Below are 17,384 nucleotides of genomic sequence, written 5' to 3'. Positions count from 1 at the left end.
TAGTTTGTAGAAGACTCTTCTTTGATGTTTTCTGTCTTGTCAGCTGAGGTGGGGGAGGGGCACCAAGAGGACAGGAAGTAATGGGGGGTGGCACGATCAGAGAAAGAGAGCGGTTAATGACAAGCAGAGATCGGGAGGGTACAGCACTGGAGGTTACACCTGGCCCTTTGATAGGTTGTCCAGTGAATACAAACCCCGACTCCAGGCATAGGAAACAGGGTGTATAAATGGAGTCCTTTATTATTGCATAAGACTATGTGGACATGTCTGGTGTTCAGACTGGCCAGAAACTCGATGCTGTTCTTAAACTGGCTAAATGCAGTAATCTGCAGGCTAGCTATTTCGTCTTGACTAGGATCTTTTCAGAAAGGCATGGAAGGTGAGAGGAAACTTGTAATATATGATTAAAAAGTGAAAAGGAAAAAAGCCAGAGGCTTAACAAGAGACTCACTGAGTTATTGAAAGGTGGGAGGGACTGCACTAATATTTATGTTCAGTGGCTAGAGGGATAAAGGCTTCTTTGACCTTCAAACCTGATGAGCTGAGTTCAATCCCTGGGACCCACTTTTAGAAGGAAAAACAAAACCAAACAACTCCCATGAGTTACCTCTGACCTCTACATGTATACTGTGACATGTTTTCCCCTCCCCTACCTCTTGTATACAAGTAAATAAAGTGTCAGTGAGAAATAAATTCAAAAATGTAAATAAAATAGTCAACAAAAGAAAAAAATAAATTCAGCTTAAGTAACTGGCTTCATGTAGGAAATCATTTTATAAAATAGAAGAGTTATGTATAGTTGGGGCTTGTTATGTATAATATTCTAAATTTGTTTTTAAACATTTTTTTAACTTGTCTGAAATGAACTAAAAATCACTTTAGTGCATGTGATGGGTTGAGTGCTCGGAAGAAGAGTGAGTGACCAGTCCAGAGAAGAAAGGCACCACCCCTACTGCACAAAAGTTACTTGTCACTATGGAGACTGGGAGACCCAGATGAGTATATGATGTAATGTTGTTATAGCAAAATGACTAAGGTGACAGGGTGGTGACTGATGAGAATTTGCTAACTCCCTAAGCTAGGGGATAGGAAGGGCTCCCCTGGCATCTGAGCAGAGACAGGAAGGAATGAAAGAGAAACTCAGGATTTAAGATGCTAGCCAAAGGGAGCAGCAGCTACGATACTGAATGGAAAAAAGTCTGTTGTGTTCTAGAAAAAGAACACCTTTGGCTTTGAAGTGTGTCTTAGTTAGGGTTTCATTGCTGTGAAGAATTGATATAACCAAGGTAACTCTTATAAAGCAAATGTTTAACTGGGGCTGGCTCACAGGCTCAGAGGGTCAGTCCATTATCATCATGGCGGGAAACCTGGCAGCACACAGGCAGACATGGTGCTGGAGAGGGGCTGAGACGTCTACATCCTGATCCGAAGGCAGCCAGGACAAGATTGTCTTCTTCACACTGCTAGGAGGGGGCTCTCTTCCTAACTGGGTGGAGTTTGAGCATAGGACCTCAAATCCCGCTCCCACAGTGACGCCAACTCCAACTAGGTGACACCTACTCCAATAATACCACTCCCCCTAATAGTGCCACTCCCTGGGTCAGTTGTTTTCAAACCACTGCCTTGTATGGTGATTAGCAAACTGGAGGGTGATCCATGGTGATGTAGAAAACAAAGTTCTGTCTGACTGATGCAGGGTCACTCCTACAGGTTATGTTGCTGCAACTCAGAGTAGGACGGATGGGGCACCCTGTGTCTGGCTTTTTACACGGGGGCTGGGGATCTGAACTCAGGTCCCTGTGTTTGTCTAGCAAGTACTTCACTCAATGAGCCGTCTTCCGAGCCTCACTGTTAGTTATTTTGTTGTATAATAGATCTCTTGAATTTTATTTCTCCCGACTATAATCATGTATCCTTTTCAATGTTTTTCCTTTTATTTTTGAGATTCTGTTTTGCTCTGTAGCTCAGGATGGCCTTCAGCTCCTTCTACTTCTTGCTTTAGAATGTGATTAGAGTGTTTCATGCATCTGTTATTTCTCGACAGGATAATTATTCTAGTCCTGTACGTTTCTTATACTTGTTATTACTATGTTTTTCTTTTTTGAGTTATTGAAACCTTGTGTAGAACAGGGTTGGTGCTTTTGAGTTTAGACTCCGATGTTTGTTTGCCGAGGTCCCTTTCCAACCCAGTTTCTGTGGACTTTATTCCATTCCTAATAAACGACCATCACCTTTGCCATGGTTTCTGAGGTACTGCCCAGGGGTCCTGGGAGCACACAGTTTGGACAGCATAGACTTCTTAGAAAGACAGAAGGAGTGTAGGCCTGATGGGTGGGTGAGAATTTACTAACATCTGTTTCTGTGGGTGATGGTTGCTTGTTCCTACAGGGACAAGGGGTTGTCTTCAATCTAGCCATTTATGGGATACATCACAAGCCTTGTTCCCCAGGAAGGGCTGGCTGCTCAAGGCTAGAAGCAGCAACAGTGTTTTCATCTTTCTCTCAGGCCAGGGAGGCTGGAGTTTCCATGGGATTCTTGGGTTCTGTTGGCTCGGATCTTTCTGTGGTAAAGATTTACTTACATTGCATCAAATTTCAGACATAGATCATTCAAGATGGTCCTCAGTTCTGTGTTTTCTTCCCAGATCTTTGGAAGCATTTGAGCACGAAATAGTAGTTGTCATGGATACTCTGTCAACGTTGTGCTCATGTTTGACACTGTGTGTGTGTGCGTGTGTGTGTGTGTGTGTGTGCGCGTGCTTTATGAACCCAGGAAAGCCTTGGCTTCAGAGGGGAGAGGTGGTTGGAATAACATCCTGGTGTTTTGGTAGTAGTTTCTGTACATCGAGAACGAACTGGTCAGTCTTTAACATGTGTGGCACTAATTGTGCTTTTGTGGCCTCTGCTCTGAGATGCTGCCGGGGCGTTATTTTTAGGGAACGTCGTCTGCTGCTGGCCAATTTCTTTGATCAATTTCAAAAACACAGGGGATTCAGCAGAAGGACAGACCCTTGCTGCATTCACCTGGTTGATCTGTATCACCAGTTGAGAGTTGCCACCTGGTGATCTTTTGCCATCACCTGGTAACAAGCTTTAAAACCTTCCTTGTTATTTTGTTTTTTGTTTTCCCTCCTCAGATCCTGATAGTTGGTGGCGGGGTTGCTGGACTCGCCTCTGCAGGGGCAGCAAAGTCAATGGGCGCGGTTGTCCGAGGATTTGATACAAGGTGAGCATTTAACTAGTGACTAATATTTAACTGAAAACATTTGCTCTTCCTCTTTGCTCTTCCCAATTAAAAAAAAATATCTTTTTGCTGTTTAAAAGTTGGCTCGATAAAAAATTTATTGTTAACCAAAAAAACCCCCCAGAAATAATAAAGTAATTGATAATTATTAGGCCTTAGTTCTTTGTGTACGTCGGCAATGGGACCAGAGTTGTCTCTAGTGAACTTGTAGCAGGCACCAGGCAGGGAATGAGCAAAGCTAACAGGTGCCCTGGAGGAGACTTTGTCTAGCACTGAGTGGATGGAAACAGATAAAACTGGCGTCATAGCCTCCACTTACTTTTTATTTGGTGACACTGAGGATTGTACCATGTTCTCATACATGCCAGGTAAGAGCTCAGTCACTGGCCTACAGACCCACCCTCTGGACCGATTGTTACCTAGGAGTAGCCACACAGGAACTATACTTCAAGTCTTTTTGCTAGGGCATATGGTTCAGACATAAGGAGAAAAATGACTATTTTTCTCTGAAGCTTACGGTACATGTAGGAGAAACCATTTTTTTTCCTGTGTATGTTGTACTTCTCTAAGACAATCATAAGACATTTTTCTCTGTTAATTACCAAGAATTAAAATTCTTCTTCATTGATGAAGATGCCAGATACCAGCATTTATTAGATGCTCATTAAGTCCAGTTATCATTTTGTTGTTCAATTTTTTTGGGGGGAGGTTCAAAACACATATATGTTTATTATAAGTGAGGGTGTTGGGGTGACAACATGGCTGCCGGTCTTGTCGATTTCCTTTTCAGTGCTGGAGGGTGGATCTAGGGTCTTGGGTGTGCTCAGCGCATGCTCTGCCCACTGACCCATGTCCTTGTACTGTCCAACCACCAATATAAGGAAAAATCCAAGTTGGAAAGGATGTGACTTCACAGAGTGAGTGTTTATAGAACACGACAGACAGCTTTTTTCTGACCTTAGAGAAGTGAGGTGCTTATGAATCCACTTCACCTGCATGAGACAAATGACGCAGTTCCAGAGTAGTCGTAATGTCCGCTAAGGAGAGTTGGGGCCCAAAGTGGCATTGCGTGTTTGCTGATGAGCAGAGCTTCCAAAGCTTCAAACCTTTAGAAAGTGGATTGTCTGTGGTTTCATTATAATGGATAATGATGCTAGATTAGTAATAGAAATAGATTTTTGACTTGGAAATGATATAAAACTTGCTGGGTTAGCTGCTGAGCATTTGGTGTACTGGTGTCACAGTTTATACTGTGAACTGAGTAGGCAGGTAGAGTACAGCTGTTGATAAGTCCACCAGTGGTGTGTGAATGAGAAGGACTCCTTCTAGGCTCACATGTTTGAGTACTTGGTCAGCATTTGGTGGAAATGTTTGGGAAGGATTAGGAGGTGTGGTCTTGTTGGGGAGGTGTGTCACGTGGGGCATGTTTTGAGATCCTAAAAGCCCACACTGTTTCCAGTTAACATTCTCTCTGCCCCATGTTTGTGACTTAAAATGTGAGCCCTCAGGTACTGCTTTAGTACCATGCCTGGCTGCCTGTTGCCATATTCCCACCACAGTGGTCATTGATTCTGACCCTCTGAAATTGTGAGCTCTAAATGCTTTCTTATTGCAGTAAATATTAAAAAATAGAACCAACCCTCACTATGGCCAGCACTGTAGAGCCATATGGCATTAGCTGGGTATTTTCATCTCAGCAGCGGCCGCCCTCCAGACTCTGCCTCCAGCTACTCTTTGGTCCATGTGGCGATCTTTCCGACTCTGCTGTGGACCCTGCTCCCATTCCCATCAAGCCGGTAAAAATGACTCCAGAGGTCCCAGCAGCAGCGGATCCCTCGAGGCTCTGCCACTGACTCTGCCCACACTCCCAGTAACCACCCCATGTGGCCATCATCACAACTCCCATCAGCCCGACAAAATCAAAACTCAAGAAACTTGTAATTTAACAATCCGATTTATCTCAGTAAATTTACACTCCACAAAATGTCCACACAATAAACTCAGATCCAATTGATATGATATAATTCGCCTATCAAGATAAGACTGTCTTATAAGCTATTCCCTTATAAGATATTCATAGCTACCTGTGGTTAATTAAAACTGCATGGGCATTGGGCCTCATTCTCCTCCATCTTGCCTCTTCCCCTCTCTTGGCTTTTCCTTTCCAAAACTCTGTTCCACCTTACTTTTTCACTGCCCAATTATAGGCCTTGTCTTACCTTGTGCCTGCCCTCCCTGAATATTAACCAGAACACTGTCTTTTATAAGTTTTGTGGGTCATGGTGTCTTATCATAGCAATTGAAAGGTAACTAAGATCTTACTTCTATTTGTCATTTATTTTCTTACTATAAAAACCACCATAAAGTAACACATTGCATTGTGATGTAATGGGCATCACACAGCTTGGTTAATTCAGGCTCTAGAGCAACATGTGTTCAGCCCCGAACTTCATCCATCTCATCGAATTTCTGTCTAGTTAGAACGGCCATTCCAAAGCCATTCCGAAGATGTTGTTTACAGTTTAATTATCGACTATGTTTTTGCACACCACAGAAAGAAGCCACGACAGAGTTAAGACTGGAAAAGCAATTAGCTTTCTACCCTTCTTCGTGACTCACGAGCCCTCTGCAGGCATCCCGCTCTCCCTCATCTCCTCCTCTTCCTACCGCCCATTTTCTTCTCCTCTGTATTGTTATTCTGCACCCATGTGGACATCTGTTTGATATATTCATATTCATGTATGGTTTATAGCTAGGGTCTGAATGTGAAGAAGGACACAGGTTTGTTTTGTTTTTTCCTTTCTGAAATTGGGTACATTAATATTTTATATCTCAAGGCCATCCATTTTCCTGCAGATTTTATGATTTCATTTCTTTTTTTTTAATTGAAAATACTTTTTTTTTTCACGCAATATATTCTGAGCCTCACTTCTTCCCAGATCCTCCCTACCTCCTCATCCTTCCAACTCTGCCTCTTCTTTCTCTCTAGCTCAAGAACACGAACAGGCAAATAAAAATGACAGAGACAAGAATAAAACAAAATGAGTGCTCCCCACTAAAGCTTAAAAATAAACAAGGAAAGAGAATGAAAAATGCATACAAATGCACGTGCATATACACACCCACATGCACACATATACACATAAGCACACACACACAGGTACATGCATACAGGCACATAAAAATACACACACACACACACAAACACACACACACAATGTATAAAAACACAAAATCAGAAACCATAATATTCAAGCAAAAGAGTAGTAAGATAGAAAATGCCCATACAGAGCAAATATGAGCCAAAACATCTCAAAAATACCTTTGGGCTTCTTTTGTTTTGGTCGTCTACTGCTGACATGGGGCCTACCCCTTAAGTGCAGCTGTGAACCCACTAAGATTCCACTGGAGGAACTCATTTTTTCTTTGTGAGAGTCTGGTATTTGGAGAAGCTTCCCGATTGTGGGAGAGAGCTCCTGCGTACTTGTTCATCTTGTGCTGGTTTGGACCTGTTCTAGGCGCTGGCCTTGCTGCCACAGTCTTTGTGAGTTCACTGTGCATCAGCCCTGTAACACAGGTGTACCACTAGTTCTGATGCACTAGCTGTTTTTCCTGTTGCTGTGATAAAACCCCACAACCAAAGCAGCTTGTAAGAGAGTTTATAGGGTAAGAGTCCATTAAGACAGAGTTCGGCATGGCAGCTGGAGCAGGAAGCCGAGAATTATGGGGACATTCTTCCTCACACCACACCTGGCTAATATAGAAAATATTTTAATGACCACATTTGTGATTGCAGTGGGCACTTCCTGTGATTGTGGTCATTTAGGATGCTTGAGGTTTATTGTAGGGCAGAGCTAGTGGTGATTTCCACCACTGAAATCTTTGCTGGCTCCCATTTTCTGAATACAGTGATTGGGTGGCATTTATTTCTTTATTTCAAATTGAATACACTTTGCATAATCTAAATATGTTGGCTCTTTACAATTGACTGTTTGTTCATTATGATTTTCCTCTGAGGCATCTTCTCATATGGCTTAGACTCTCTTTGAAATCCTATTCCCCTCCTGCCTCTACCCGCTACATTCTGGGATCACAGGCATGCGTCACTACATCCATTTGCTTTCTAAAACCAGTCAGAAAATTTATGAGGACAGAACCCCCCCCCATCACTTTATTTGAATATTAAGGTATTTCTAATAAAAGTCATTTATGTGGGGAAAAAAAATCTTACAAGAGAACAAACTCAGGACAATTGTAAAAGGAAAAACCTCAATTTTTGTGATGTGAGTAAGAACAAAATTTTTTTCTTTTAAAGATTTATTTATTTTTATGTATGTTTGTGGTCCTCAGACACACCAGAAGATGATCCCATTACAGATGGTTGTGAGCCACTATGTGGTTGCTGAAAATTGACCTCAGGACCTCTGGAAGAGCAGTCAGTGCTCTTAACTGCTGAGCCATCTCTCCAGCCCGTGATAGCAAATCTTAATTTGTATCAGATATCATATCATTATCAATATTGGGATCAAAAGAAACATAATTGGGGTTGGCAATAATGACATTCTTCTCTTCCTTTAGATAGAAATTGGGATTCTTGTTTTTACCCCTCTGAAAAGATATGCAAGAATTGCCTATGTCTAAGAAGTCATTGAAACAATCAAGCCAGAGGTAGCAAATTAAACGGTTGACTTTGAACTATGTAGGGTTTACTTACAGCAGAGGTTCCGTGGGTTGGTTGAGACCTCTCTGGCAAACCTCTATCCAAAAATATTTACATTATGATTCATAACAGTAGCAAAATTACAGTTATGAAATAGCAATGTGTTGTGGTAAATATTAAAAGGAGGCTTAACCTTATATCCTGTTCCATGCCACCTCTAAGAACTCAGGCGAGGGTCACTCCACTGCCCCTGCTGCTTCTGTCCTGGGTGGATAGGACCACCTAGTGTGTTGTTTTCACTCACTTCCCCATGGCGTGTTGTTGCCAAGCCTTAGACACGCACATCCCAATTCCATGTTGGGCTTTATGCATTCCACCACTACATTAAAGAACACTCCAACTACTCTGATCCAATAGGTATAATATAATTTGCAAACCTAGCTAAGTCAAATGATCTTGTACAACTCCATCCCTTATAAAACATTCATAACAACCTTATTTATGAAGAGATGCACCGAGAGAAACACACACATCTGCATCTTTGTTCCTCCCAGAATCCCCTCTCCCCCAATCATCTTCTGCCTCCTCTTCTGTTCCTAGACCTTTTTCTGCCTATCTCTTCTATGTCCAATCATGTATCGCCTTAACATAAACCTCCAGCAATGAAAATAATCTTATGGTTGGGAGTCACCCCAAAATGAGGAACTGTATTAAAGGGTCGCGGCCTCAGGAAGGCTGAGAACCACTGATTTAAAGTGTATACATAAATGAGGATTTTGATGAATGCATCCCAGATCTAATTAACTACTGTTTTCCCTTCAACACTCCAGAGCTGCTGCTTTGGAACAGTTCAAATCCCTTGGTGCAGAACCCTTGGAGGTGGACTTGAAGGAATCTGGTGAGGGCCAAGGAGGATACGCCAAAGAGATGTCCAAAGAGTTTATTGAAGCTGAAATGAAGCTCTTTGCCCAGCAATGCAAGGAAGTGGACATCCTGATCAGCACAGCTCTGATTCCAGGTGCGCTACTTAGTAAACATTATCTTCAAAGATTGAATGAGACTTTGACGTTTAACTGAGGGTTGTTTTAGTTAGGGTTTCCGTTGCTGTGATAGAACACCATTGCCAAGAGCAGTTGAGAAAGGTGAAGGTTTGGTTTGGCTTACAGCTCTCAGGTGACACTCACTGATCTAAGTCCGGGCAGGAACTCAAGGCAGGAACAGGAGGCAGGTCATGGAGGAGTGCTGCTTACTGGCTTGCTTCTCCATGATTAGATTGCTTAGCCTGCTTTCTTACACAACACAGTACCACCTGCGTGGGGTGGTACCACCCACAAACAGCTGGGCCTTCCCTCACCCATCACTAATTAAAAACATGCTTCATAGACTTGCTTGCAGTCTTATGGAGCCATTTTCTCAACTGTGGTTCTCTCTTCTCAGATAATTCTTGTGTCAAACTGATAAAACATATACTACACCCACACTCACACACACCCTGCACACAAACAAAATTGGCTAGTTCAAGGGTGAAAAAAAAGTGTTTAGTGTTTGACTTTCTTTTAAAAATGTTTTACATGGACAATAATTTTGTACTTATATTTGTGTACAGGATACTTACCCAGTGTAGGGGCAAGTTCTTTAGTCTTTGTCTTTTCCAGTTTGGCAATGTGAGCCACAGACTTAGGACCCAGGACATTGTCTCCCAAGTGGTGGCAACATTGTATCTGCCATTGTAATTGGTCCTAATAGCTTCCACCAGCTTAGCCAGAGCATCCTTGTCTCTGGAGTTGACTTGTGTGAAGGCAACAGTGGTGCATGCCTTCCTGTGGACCAGGCGCCCCAGCCTGGCCTTTCCCTTGCTGGTGCAGTAGGGGACCCCATCTTGAGGCACAGGGCAGGCAGGAGGAACACTAACTCAACGGACAATCACCATTAGCTGAGCCTTCCTGTTCCCCACCAAGGTGGCGACTGTATTGTTCTCTAGAACACACAGCCACTTTGTCTGAGTGTTTGGGCTGCTACAGTCACCACAGGGCAGTTCCAGCAAAACTTAGGGTTGAAAAGCTCTGTTTCATTCTACAGTGATTTCAGGAAGAAACACACACATTACTACACCCATTAGAATTTAAAGGAAGGAATTTTTTGTTTGTTTGTTTTTTGTGATAAAAGTGCTAGAAAAATGAAAAAGCATACCACAGAAATCACTGCAGCCACCAGGGACCTAAGTCACTAGTAACACCATGTGATTTCTTCCTGTGTGCTTTCATGTAACTGTTTCTATCAGAGATTATTTTCTATGCGCAGCACCGGATCCATAGGTGGTGATAAAGTGCTGATCTGTTTTTCCTCCTCAAGGCACTATGTTTTCATGGTAGAAAAGTACTGAAAACTCTAAGGAGTTAAGAAACAAGTCATAAATTCCATCAGAGATCATCTTGGCTAATATTTTGGTGATAATGTTTCCACACGAGAAAGTGTTTCTGTGTCTATGCACGTATTTATGGGATCTGCAGGGAATGCTTTTACTTAAGGATATGGCACTATGTTAATATTTTTTGCCAGTTTTTTTGGGGGATTTATTTTATGCTTAATTGCTTGCACATGTATGTGTCAGTGTGAGTGCAGTGCCACGCAAGCCAGAAGAGGGATCTATTCCCCAGAGTGGGAGTCAGGGTCGGTTGGGAGTCCCCTGACATGGATGCTGGTCCTCTGCCAAGAACAGTAAACGCTCTTAACCACCGAGCCATCTCTCCAGCCCTGGCCTGTTTGTTTTGTTCAACCAGATGGTGAGGTTCATCACAGCAGGGATTATTTTTAAATCTTAACATTTTTTTTATAGTGTTTGTGTAGGGTGCATACTATCAAACCAATAAACATTTATTGACCAGTAAAGAGTAGTTTGAACAGGATACATCCTGTATTTTCCTACCTCTTCCCCCATCCTTTGAACGGTAAGCACTGTGGCCCGTGATTCTTTCTGCTTCCTGACTGAGAAGCAAGCGAGACGGTGGGAATTAAGGGTATGCGGCAGCTAGCGCCTGATTCTATTCAGGCCTCCTCTTCTTTATATCAAAACGTAAACTTTCTTCCTTATGACCCCTTTGCCTGAGAAATTTTTACATGTGCCCAGGTCTAGAGGTGTACAAATCAGACATTTCAAACTGGCAATAGATTAGTTAGACATTTATTTGAAAGCAGTTTTTAGTTTATGTGTATTTTAGCATTTATTAAGAAAAAAGCAAGTTTACATATTAATGAAATGGACATGCTTGTTTGTTTTACAGAAAGAATGATATTTGGGCTGGATATCTGATCCTCCAGAATCGAGAGCATTTTCAATAGTTTTCAGACTTGATTGATATTTTCACTTTATACTCACCAGCTCTGAGAATAACTGCTTTGCATACAGAGTACACAGCAGAAAATGGCAAATGTTTGCCTAGGGCCGTTCAGAAATGGATGGACATTTTGTTCTTGTTCCAAGCCAAAACAAGAGTTCTTTTGCTTGAGTGTTTGTTTTTGTTTTTGGTACGACTTCTGTTTACACAATTGGTAGATGAGCTGATTTCTCCAGATGCCGCCATCCCACCTGAGTGCTGGTCCGTCAGGAAGACAGGAAGGAGGATGGCATGGCCCCCATCTCATGGGTGTGTAGAAATGAGGCTTCTCTTTGAGTACTTGTTGTGGATGGAGGTCAGAAACCATTGAATGGTGTTTGTGGAACCTGGCAGCTATGATGGAAATCAAATGCAAGCAGTGGCAGCAGAGCACCTCAGGATCCCCCTTTTGTGACTGTGACTCCCAGAAGGAATTAGGTTGTCTGTGCTTTAACTCCCTAACCAGGAGCTCCTGCACCTAGGAGAGGGCAGTGCTAGAGCTGCCATTCAACAAGTGGCCAGCAGAGGGCGCTAAGACATTTACTCATAGAAAGAATAATAAAGACAGGAAGGAGAAATGGTATTTGACACCATATATATCTTTATTATTGACTATAAAGCTTTGAATGATGTACCTCTGGACCTCTTAGGTAAATATGCTTTTGTACAGATCTGCATAGCTCGTTTCGAGACAGGGTCTTGTGTAGCTCAGAGGGGCCTTGAATTTGTCAATTTGTCATCCTCCTGCTTCAGACTCCTAAATACGGGGATTACAAGATTCAGATGGTGATTCTTCCTCCCCCTCCCCCTCCAAGCGGTCTCTACTCAGTGTATTTTGGTAGAAGGTTGACGGTGTGATGATTGGCTTTGCTAATCTGTTTCAGTGCATTCTCTATTTTCCAAAGCCACGATCTTCATGTTACACTTGCAGGGAGTTAGTGGTCAGTACATTGTCCCAGAGTCTGCTCTCAAAAGGCCGTCTGGCTTAAGTCCTGCAAGTTAAAAAAAAAGGAGGGGAGTGAAAATGCAGTCAGTATGTCGTGTGTGTGGACTGAGTGTTTAGTGGTGTGGAAGTTGCTGTGCTGCCTCTACTGAGTTGGGCGATGCATCGGAGGTGAGGATTTTACGGAAGGCAGGTAGCTTCAGGAATGGCTGCCTACAGTGCAGTTCAGTGGTGTTCAGTGCGGAGGAGGAAAGCCACTGAGCTCCCCACCCTGTCCGAGAAAAACAAAGTAAGGTGGAAGGCAGTAGAGAAAGATACCTGATGTTCACCCCTGGTCCCCACACATGGCCCCCCTTCCATGCATGGGTGCACACATCCATATATGGGCCGGCACACATGCATACACTGCACACACCAAAACAAAAACGCACGAAGCCTGCGATTGTATAGCTTTCTTTTCCCATCTCCTGTTTTAGGTCATGCTCTTTTCAGCGAACTGGCCCATAGCTCCTGAAAGGCCTGGGATTTTATCTAATAACGGTGTCTATGTCTTGCTCTGTTTAGGTTCCCAGCATCCTTAGTTGAAGTCATCTAGCTTGGTCAAGGTTCGATCATAGCCCCCCGACTCCCAGGTACCCATGTTATAAAGCTGATACTTGGTGATATGTTTGCTGCCCCTCATCTTCCTTGTTCTCACCGTCCATCATCGCCGTCACCATCGTCATCCTCCTCCTCTTCCTGTGCCTCTTGTTCTCCTCCCTCTCCTCCTGCTCCTTCTCTTCCTCCTCCTCCTTTTTACCTTGGTCCAAACTTAGCTTTTGGGTTTCATGTTAAACTCATGCTAACTAGTGACTGCCGGCCAGTTATCGCCTCAAATGATGTAAGGCACTGTCGTGACGTCACATACTGCCTTTTCACTTTGACACACCGTCCCTGTTCTCTCGTGCCTCTTGAAATCCCACCTATTCAGTTGCCTCCTCTGCAGTGCCTCCGGCATCCTACTGAGCGGTGGATGCAAGGCCCTTCTGCACTCGAGCATCTCGCCTGTGCCTCACACCACAGCAGTGCTGAGCCCCATTCTGCCCTCACTGCCCTGTCCTCCCGTGAGCCCAGGAAACGTGTCTGTTTCTACCGTATCTGTCATGGCCAGCGCTTGGCCTGGTGCTTCAACGCACAGGAGTGGCTCAGCAAGTGTTGCTCAACTCATAATCCCGTGTCCTCCTTAGGTCTTGGTTGGCATGTCTGCTTTTATCCTCTCAAGGCAGTGTAAAGGAAGCTGGGTGGAACACTGTTGGCTCACAAAAAAAAAAAAAAAAAAAAAAGAAGAAAAAAGAAAAAAAAAAGAAAAAAGGAACATTGCAGGAATTAATTTAAGGCCAGAAGTTTAGCTTTCTTAAATTATCCAAAACTAGAACACATGCCCCATCTGCAATTGGAGGTGCTAGCTTGGCCTTTCAGGCACTGGATTCAGGAAGTAGTGGAGGGTCTTCAGGAATTGTAAAGTGTCTTGCCAGGAAGGGAGACAACTTTGCTCTAAGATTTAATTCCGGTTAGGTAGCAGTATGCTTTGTGTTTATACTGGTCAGGGTCTGTAAAATATCTGTCATAGGACCCTCAAATCCCCCATGCCTGGGGACGAGTTGGGAAGGAGATGCTTTCCTCTGACGGTCTGCATAGAGTCATGAATTATTCTGCATCTGATGCTGCCCATTTTTCTTGGATGAAACTTCATAGGGTAGGATAGCGGTCTGAAAAGATGGCATTTCAGACAGCAGACTAGTACAATGGTAACAGGCACTTGCTGCTGGAATTCCACGGAGAGAATTCTTGCTTTGACAAACATACAATGCCTTTTAAAAGCCAGAAGAGTTTATCAATCACAGGGTTTTTTTTTTTTTTTTTTTTTTAAATTCTGAGAGTTTCTTTTTAAACCGGATGTTTTATTTATTTATGTTTCAAATGTTATCCCCTTTCCTGGTTTCCCGTCTATAACCCCCCTATCCCATCCCCCCTACCCCTGCTTCTATGAGGGTACTCCCACCCACCCACCCATTCCCACCTCACCGCCCTAGCATTCTTCTACACGGGGGCATCGAGCCTTCACAGGATCAAGGGCTTCCCCTCCCACTGATTCCAGATAATGTCCTTCAGCTCCTCCAGTCCTTCCCCTAAGTCCTCCATTGGGGTCCCTGTGATCATTTCGATAGTTGGCTTCAAGCTTCCACATCTGCATTGGTCAGGATCTGACAGAGTCTCTCAGGAGACAGCTGTATCAGGCTCCTGTCAGCATGCACTTCTTAGCATCAGGAATTGTGTCTGGGTTTGGTATCTGTATATGGGATGGATCCCTAGGTGGGCAGTCCATGGATGGCCTTTCCTTCAGTCTCTGCTTCACAATTTATCCTTGTATTTTTTTTTTTTTAGACAGGAGCAATTCTGGGTTAAAATTTTGCAGATGGGTGGGTGGCCCCATCCGTCAACCGGGGGGCCATGCCTAACTTCTTTTGAAAGACAGCAAGAAGTGCTTCTAGGTTACGACATCAAGGATTGGTAACCACAGGCCGTCTACGTACCTCTTGGTAGCTTTCAACACAGATAGGGCCACTTGTCATCAGATGGGGAGTGCCAGAGTCGGCTGCCATTTGTCAGTCTTGACTTCTTAGGGTGTGTCTGACACAACACACTTCATGGATTGCTGAGCCATGTTTAACAAATGCTCTGTTAGGAAAGTTTATGCCACAGAGTTATATGCTGGTTTGGCCTGTTATTTCTCCAAAAGTATGTTGCAAGATGAAGAAGTATTATGTTTTTCTCCCTGCCAGTCCCTGAACTGAATGGCTTGGGAGGTGAGACCGCTTTTAGGTCGAGGTACCATTAATGTCTTATTCTTACCACATAATGGTTTTGAATTCCTAATCCCTTCCCATCTGCTCTATTCTTTTACTTTAAATTCACAATCTTTGCTATAACACCTTGATCCAACAGTGTAAAACTGTTTGGTTATTGTAGAAATCTACTCTTTGCCCATGTAACATTAGCAGGTCTCATTCCCACCCTGTGGAGGTTCATTAGGTATTGCTCGAACACTGTTTCTGCTGGAGGAGTGTGCATGGGGGGCCTACAGGTGTCACACAACACCCTCATTTCCATTTCTTTTGCTAAGACCAGTCACATGGACAGTCGGATCATCTGTGAATGAAGCTGGGAGTTCTTGACTAGATGTGTGTCTGAGAATAGGCTAACAATTATATTGGTTTCTTAAGGCTTTCATAGCCAAGTATAAGTGATTGTATAGATTAAACAATAGAGACATAATTTGCTTACCATTTTGTGTGTGGGGGTGTCTAGAAGTTTATTATTGAGTCGTTGGCAGGATTTGGTTTCTCCTTGGTTGAAGATGGCTTCCTTTCTCAGGCCTCTATTCTCTCTCCTCTATGTGTGCGCACTCCTGGTGTCACATCTTATATTTAATCTCTTCATTTTTAAGGATACCAATAAAGTTAGGCTCAGGCCCTAGGTTAATTCAGTCACATCTTTAACAGCCCTATCTCTTTAACAGCGACAAACAAATTCCAAAGGGCATTCTAATGCACCCCCTAACAAATGCATCAGGGTGCCTTGGATCCTGGTGGACAGGAGGGAGATGAGAAGGAAGAACTGCAAGGGAAGGGAGGCCAAGGATGCTCTCTCTCCACCGATGTCCTCAGTGACCTATCTCTCCAAGAAGTCCACCCAGCTTCTATTTTTCTCCTAAATTCTGAAAATGTCATCAGAGTATGAATCTATCAGGGGATTAATCTATTTGTTATGTTAGTGGCCTCTGGATTTAGTCATTTCCCCAAATCCCATAAGCAATTAAACCCCAAATATGCAAGGCTATGGGGGATGGTTCATATTCTTATTCACATGTCATAACAGGGAAAACTTCTTGTTATAATGGGTCTTTTCTCTCCCCCTTCCTCCCTCCCCTTCCCCCTCCCCCTCTCCTTCCCCCCTTCCCCCTCCCCCTCCCCTTCCCCCCTTCCCCCTCCCCTTCTCCCACCCCCTTCCCCCCTCCCCTTCCCCCCTTCCCTGCCCCCTCCCCTCCCCCTCCCCCTCTCTTTCTCTTACTACCACTACTCTTCTGACAGGGCTTATAATGCAGGTGCAGGCTGGGCTTGCTTGGCCTTGCTCTGTAGCTGGTGATTAGGTTGTATTTCCAATCCTCTAGCCCTCATCTCCCAAGTGCTAGGATTAGCGGCACAGGCCCAGTTTATAATGAAATTTCTCAATACGTAAAACGCTGATGCTTGTACTGTTTTCTTGACAGTTTTAGTTTTGCGTTTAGGGAACACGTAGTATTGCATTACATTTGAGACTGTCCTTCGGAGTGCTTGTTTGTGACGAGTCTGTCTTGGTTTTTAGGTTAACAGATCCTGTATCTTGTGCATCTGTGAGTATGGAGTGAACTTTACCATGCTGGGTTAAGGCAGAGAGCTCCTCTTGAGCCTCTAATTTGATGCTTCACAGGCCAGGAAGTTAGGAATTTCCCCATGATTACATGTCATTGAGTAATTCCAGTAAATAATTCTCTGTGCTTTTTGGAATCATTATAAAAACTTGTGGTTAATCCATTTCATCTTGCTGTCTTTTTGTTCTTAATAGTTTTTGTGGCTTCTTCATAATTCCTCTCCCCTCTCCTCTCTCCTCCCTTGCGCTCCCCCTTTTCTCTCCTCTCCTCCCCTCTCCTCCTCTCTTCTCCTGTCCTATCACCCCCTGTTCCCTCCCCTCTCCTTACTCCTCTCCCTTCCTTCCTTCTCTGTCTTTTTCTCTCCCTCTCTGCCTTCCCTCCCTCCCTTCCCCTTCTTTGATCAAATTTGCCTGCGAAGATTGGATTCTTTTTCCAATATGATAGACCCAGGAGAATTTATTGATTTCAGATGATCATGTTTGCCTTGATTTATTCAGAGGTACATTACAAAATCTTCCAGTAAAATCTTTGTTATTTAGTTTAACTGAAATGACTTTTTGAATTTAGTGTTGTAGGGAAACCAAGGGTATATCCTTTTGCTGTATGTCAGTAAGTTGTTGAAACTGTTTTCAGAATTTAGTAATTTCTTTTAAACTACCATCTAATTTGAATGCTTCCAAACTACATCTCAGTGTAATTTACTGAGGAAGTCAT

General features: G+C 43.4%; 1 protein-coding gene across 2 annotated transcripts in view; it reads left to right on the top strand.

The window, feature by feature from the left end:
• The window catches only part of NNT (nicotinamide nucleotide transhydrogenase), a 90,393-nt gene that overhangs the window by 18,906 nt on the left and 54,103 nt on the right, over positions 1-17,384 (top strand). For both annotated transcript variants that reach the window (XM_080933533.1, XM_080933532.1), the window contains exons 6-7: positions 3,137-3,225; positions 8,734-8,921. In XM_080933533.1, coding sequence (XP_080789659.1) covers positions 3,137-3,225; positions 8,734-8,921 — 277 coding nt within the window. The remainder of the gene's footprint in view (positions 1-3,136; positions 3,226-8,733; positions 8,922-17,384) is intronic.

This window comes from Micromys minutus, assembly GCF_963924665.1.
Source record: "Micromys minutus genome assembly, chromosome: 20".
In the NCBI taxonomy this organism is placed as follows: domain Eukaryota; kingdom Metazoa; phylum Chordata; class Mammalia; order Rodentia; family Muridae; genus Micromys; species Micromys minutus.
The sequence above is the reverse complement of the archived record's forward strand: the minus strand, read 5'-3'. Positions and strand labels throughout refer to the sequence as shown.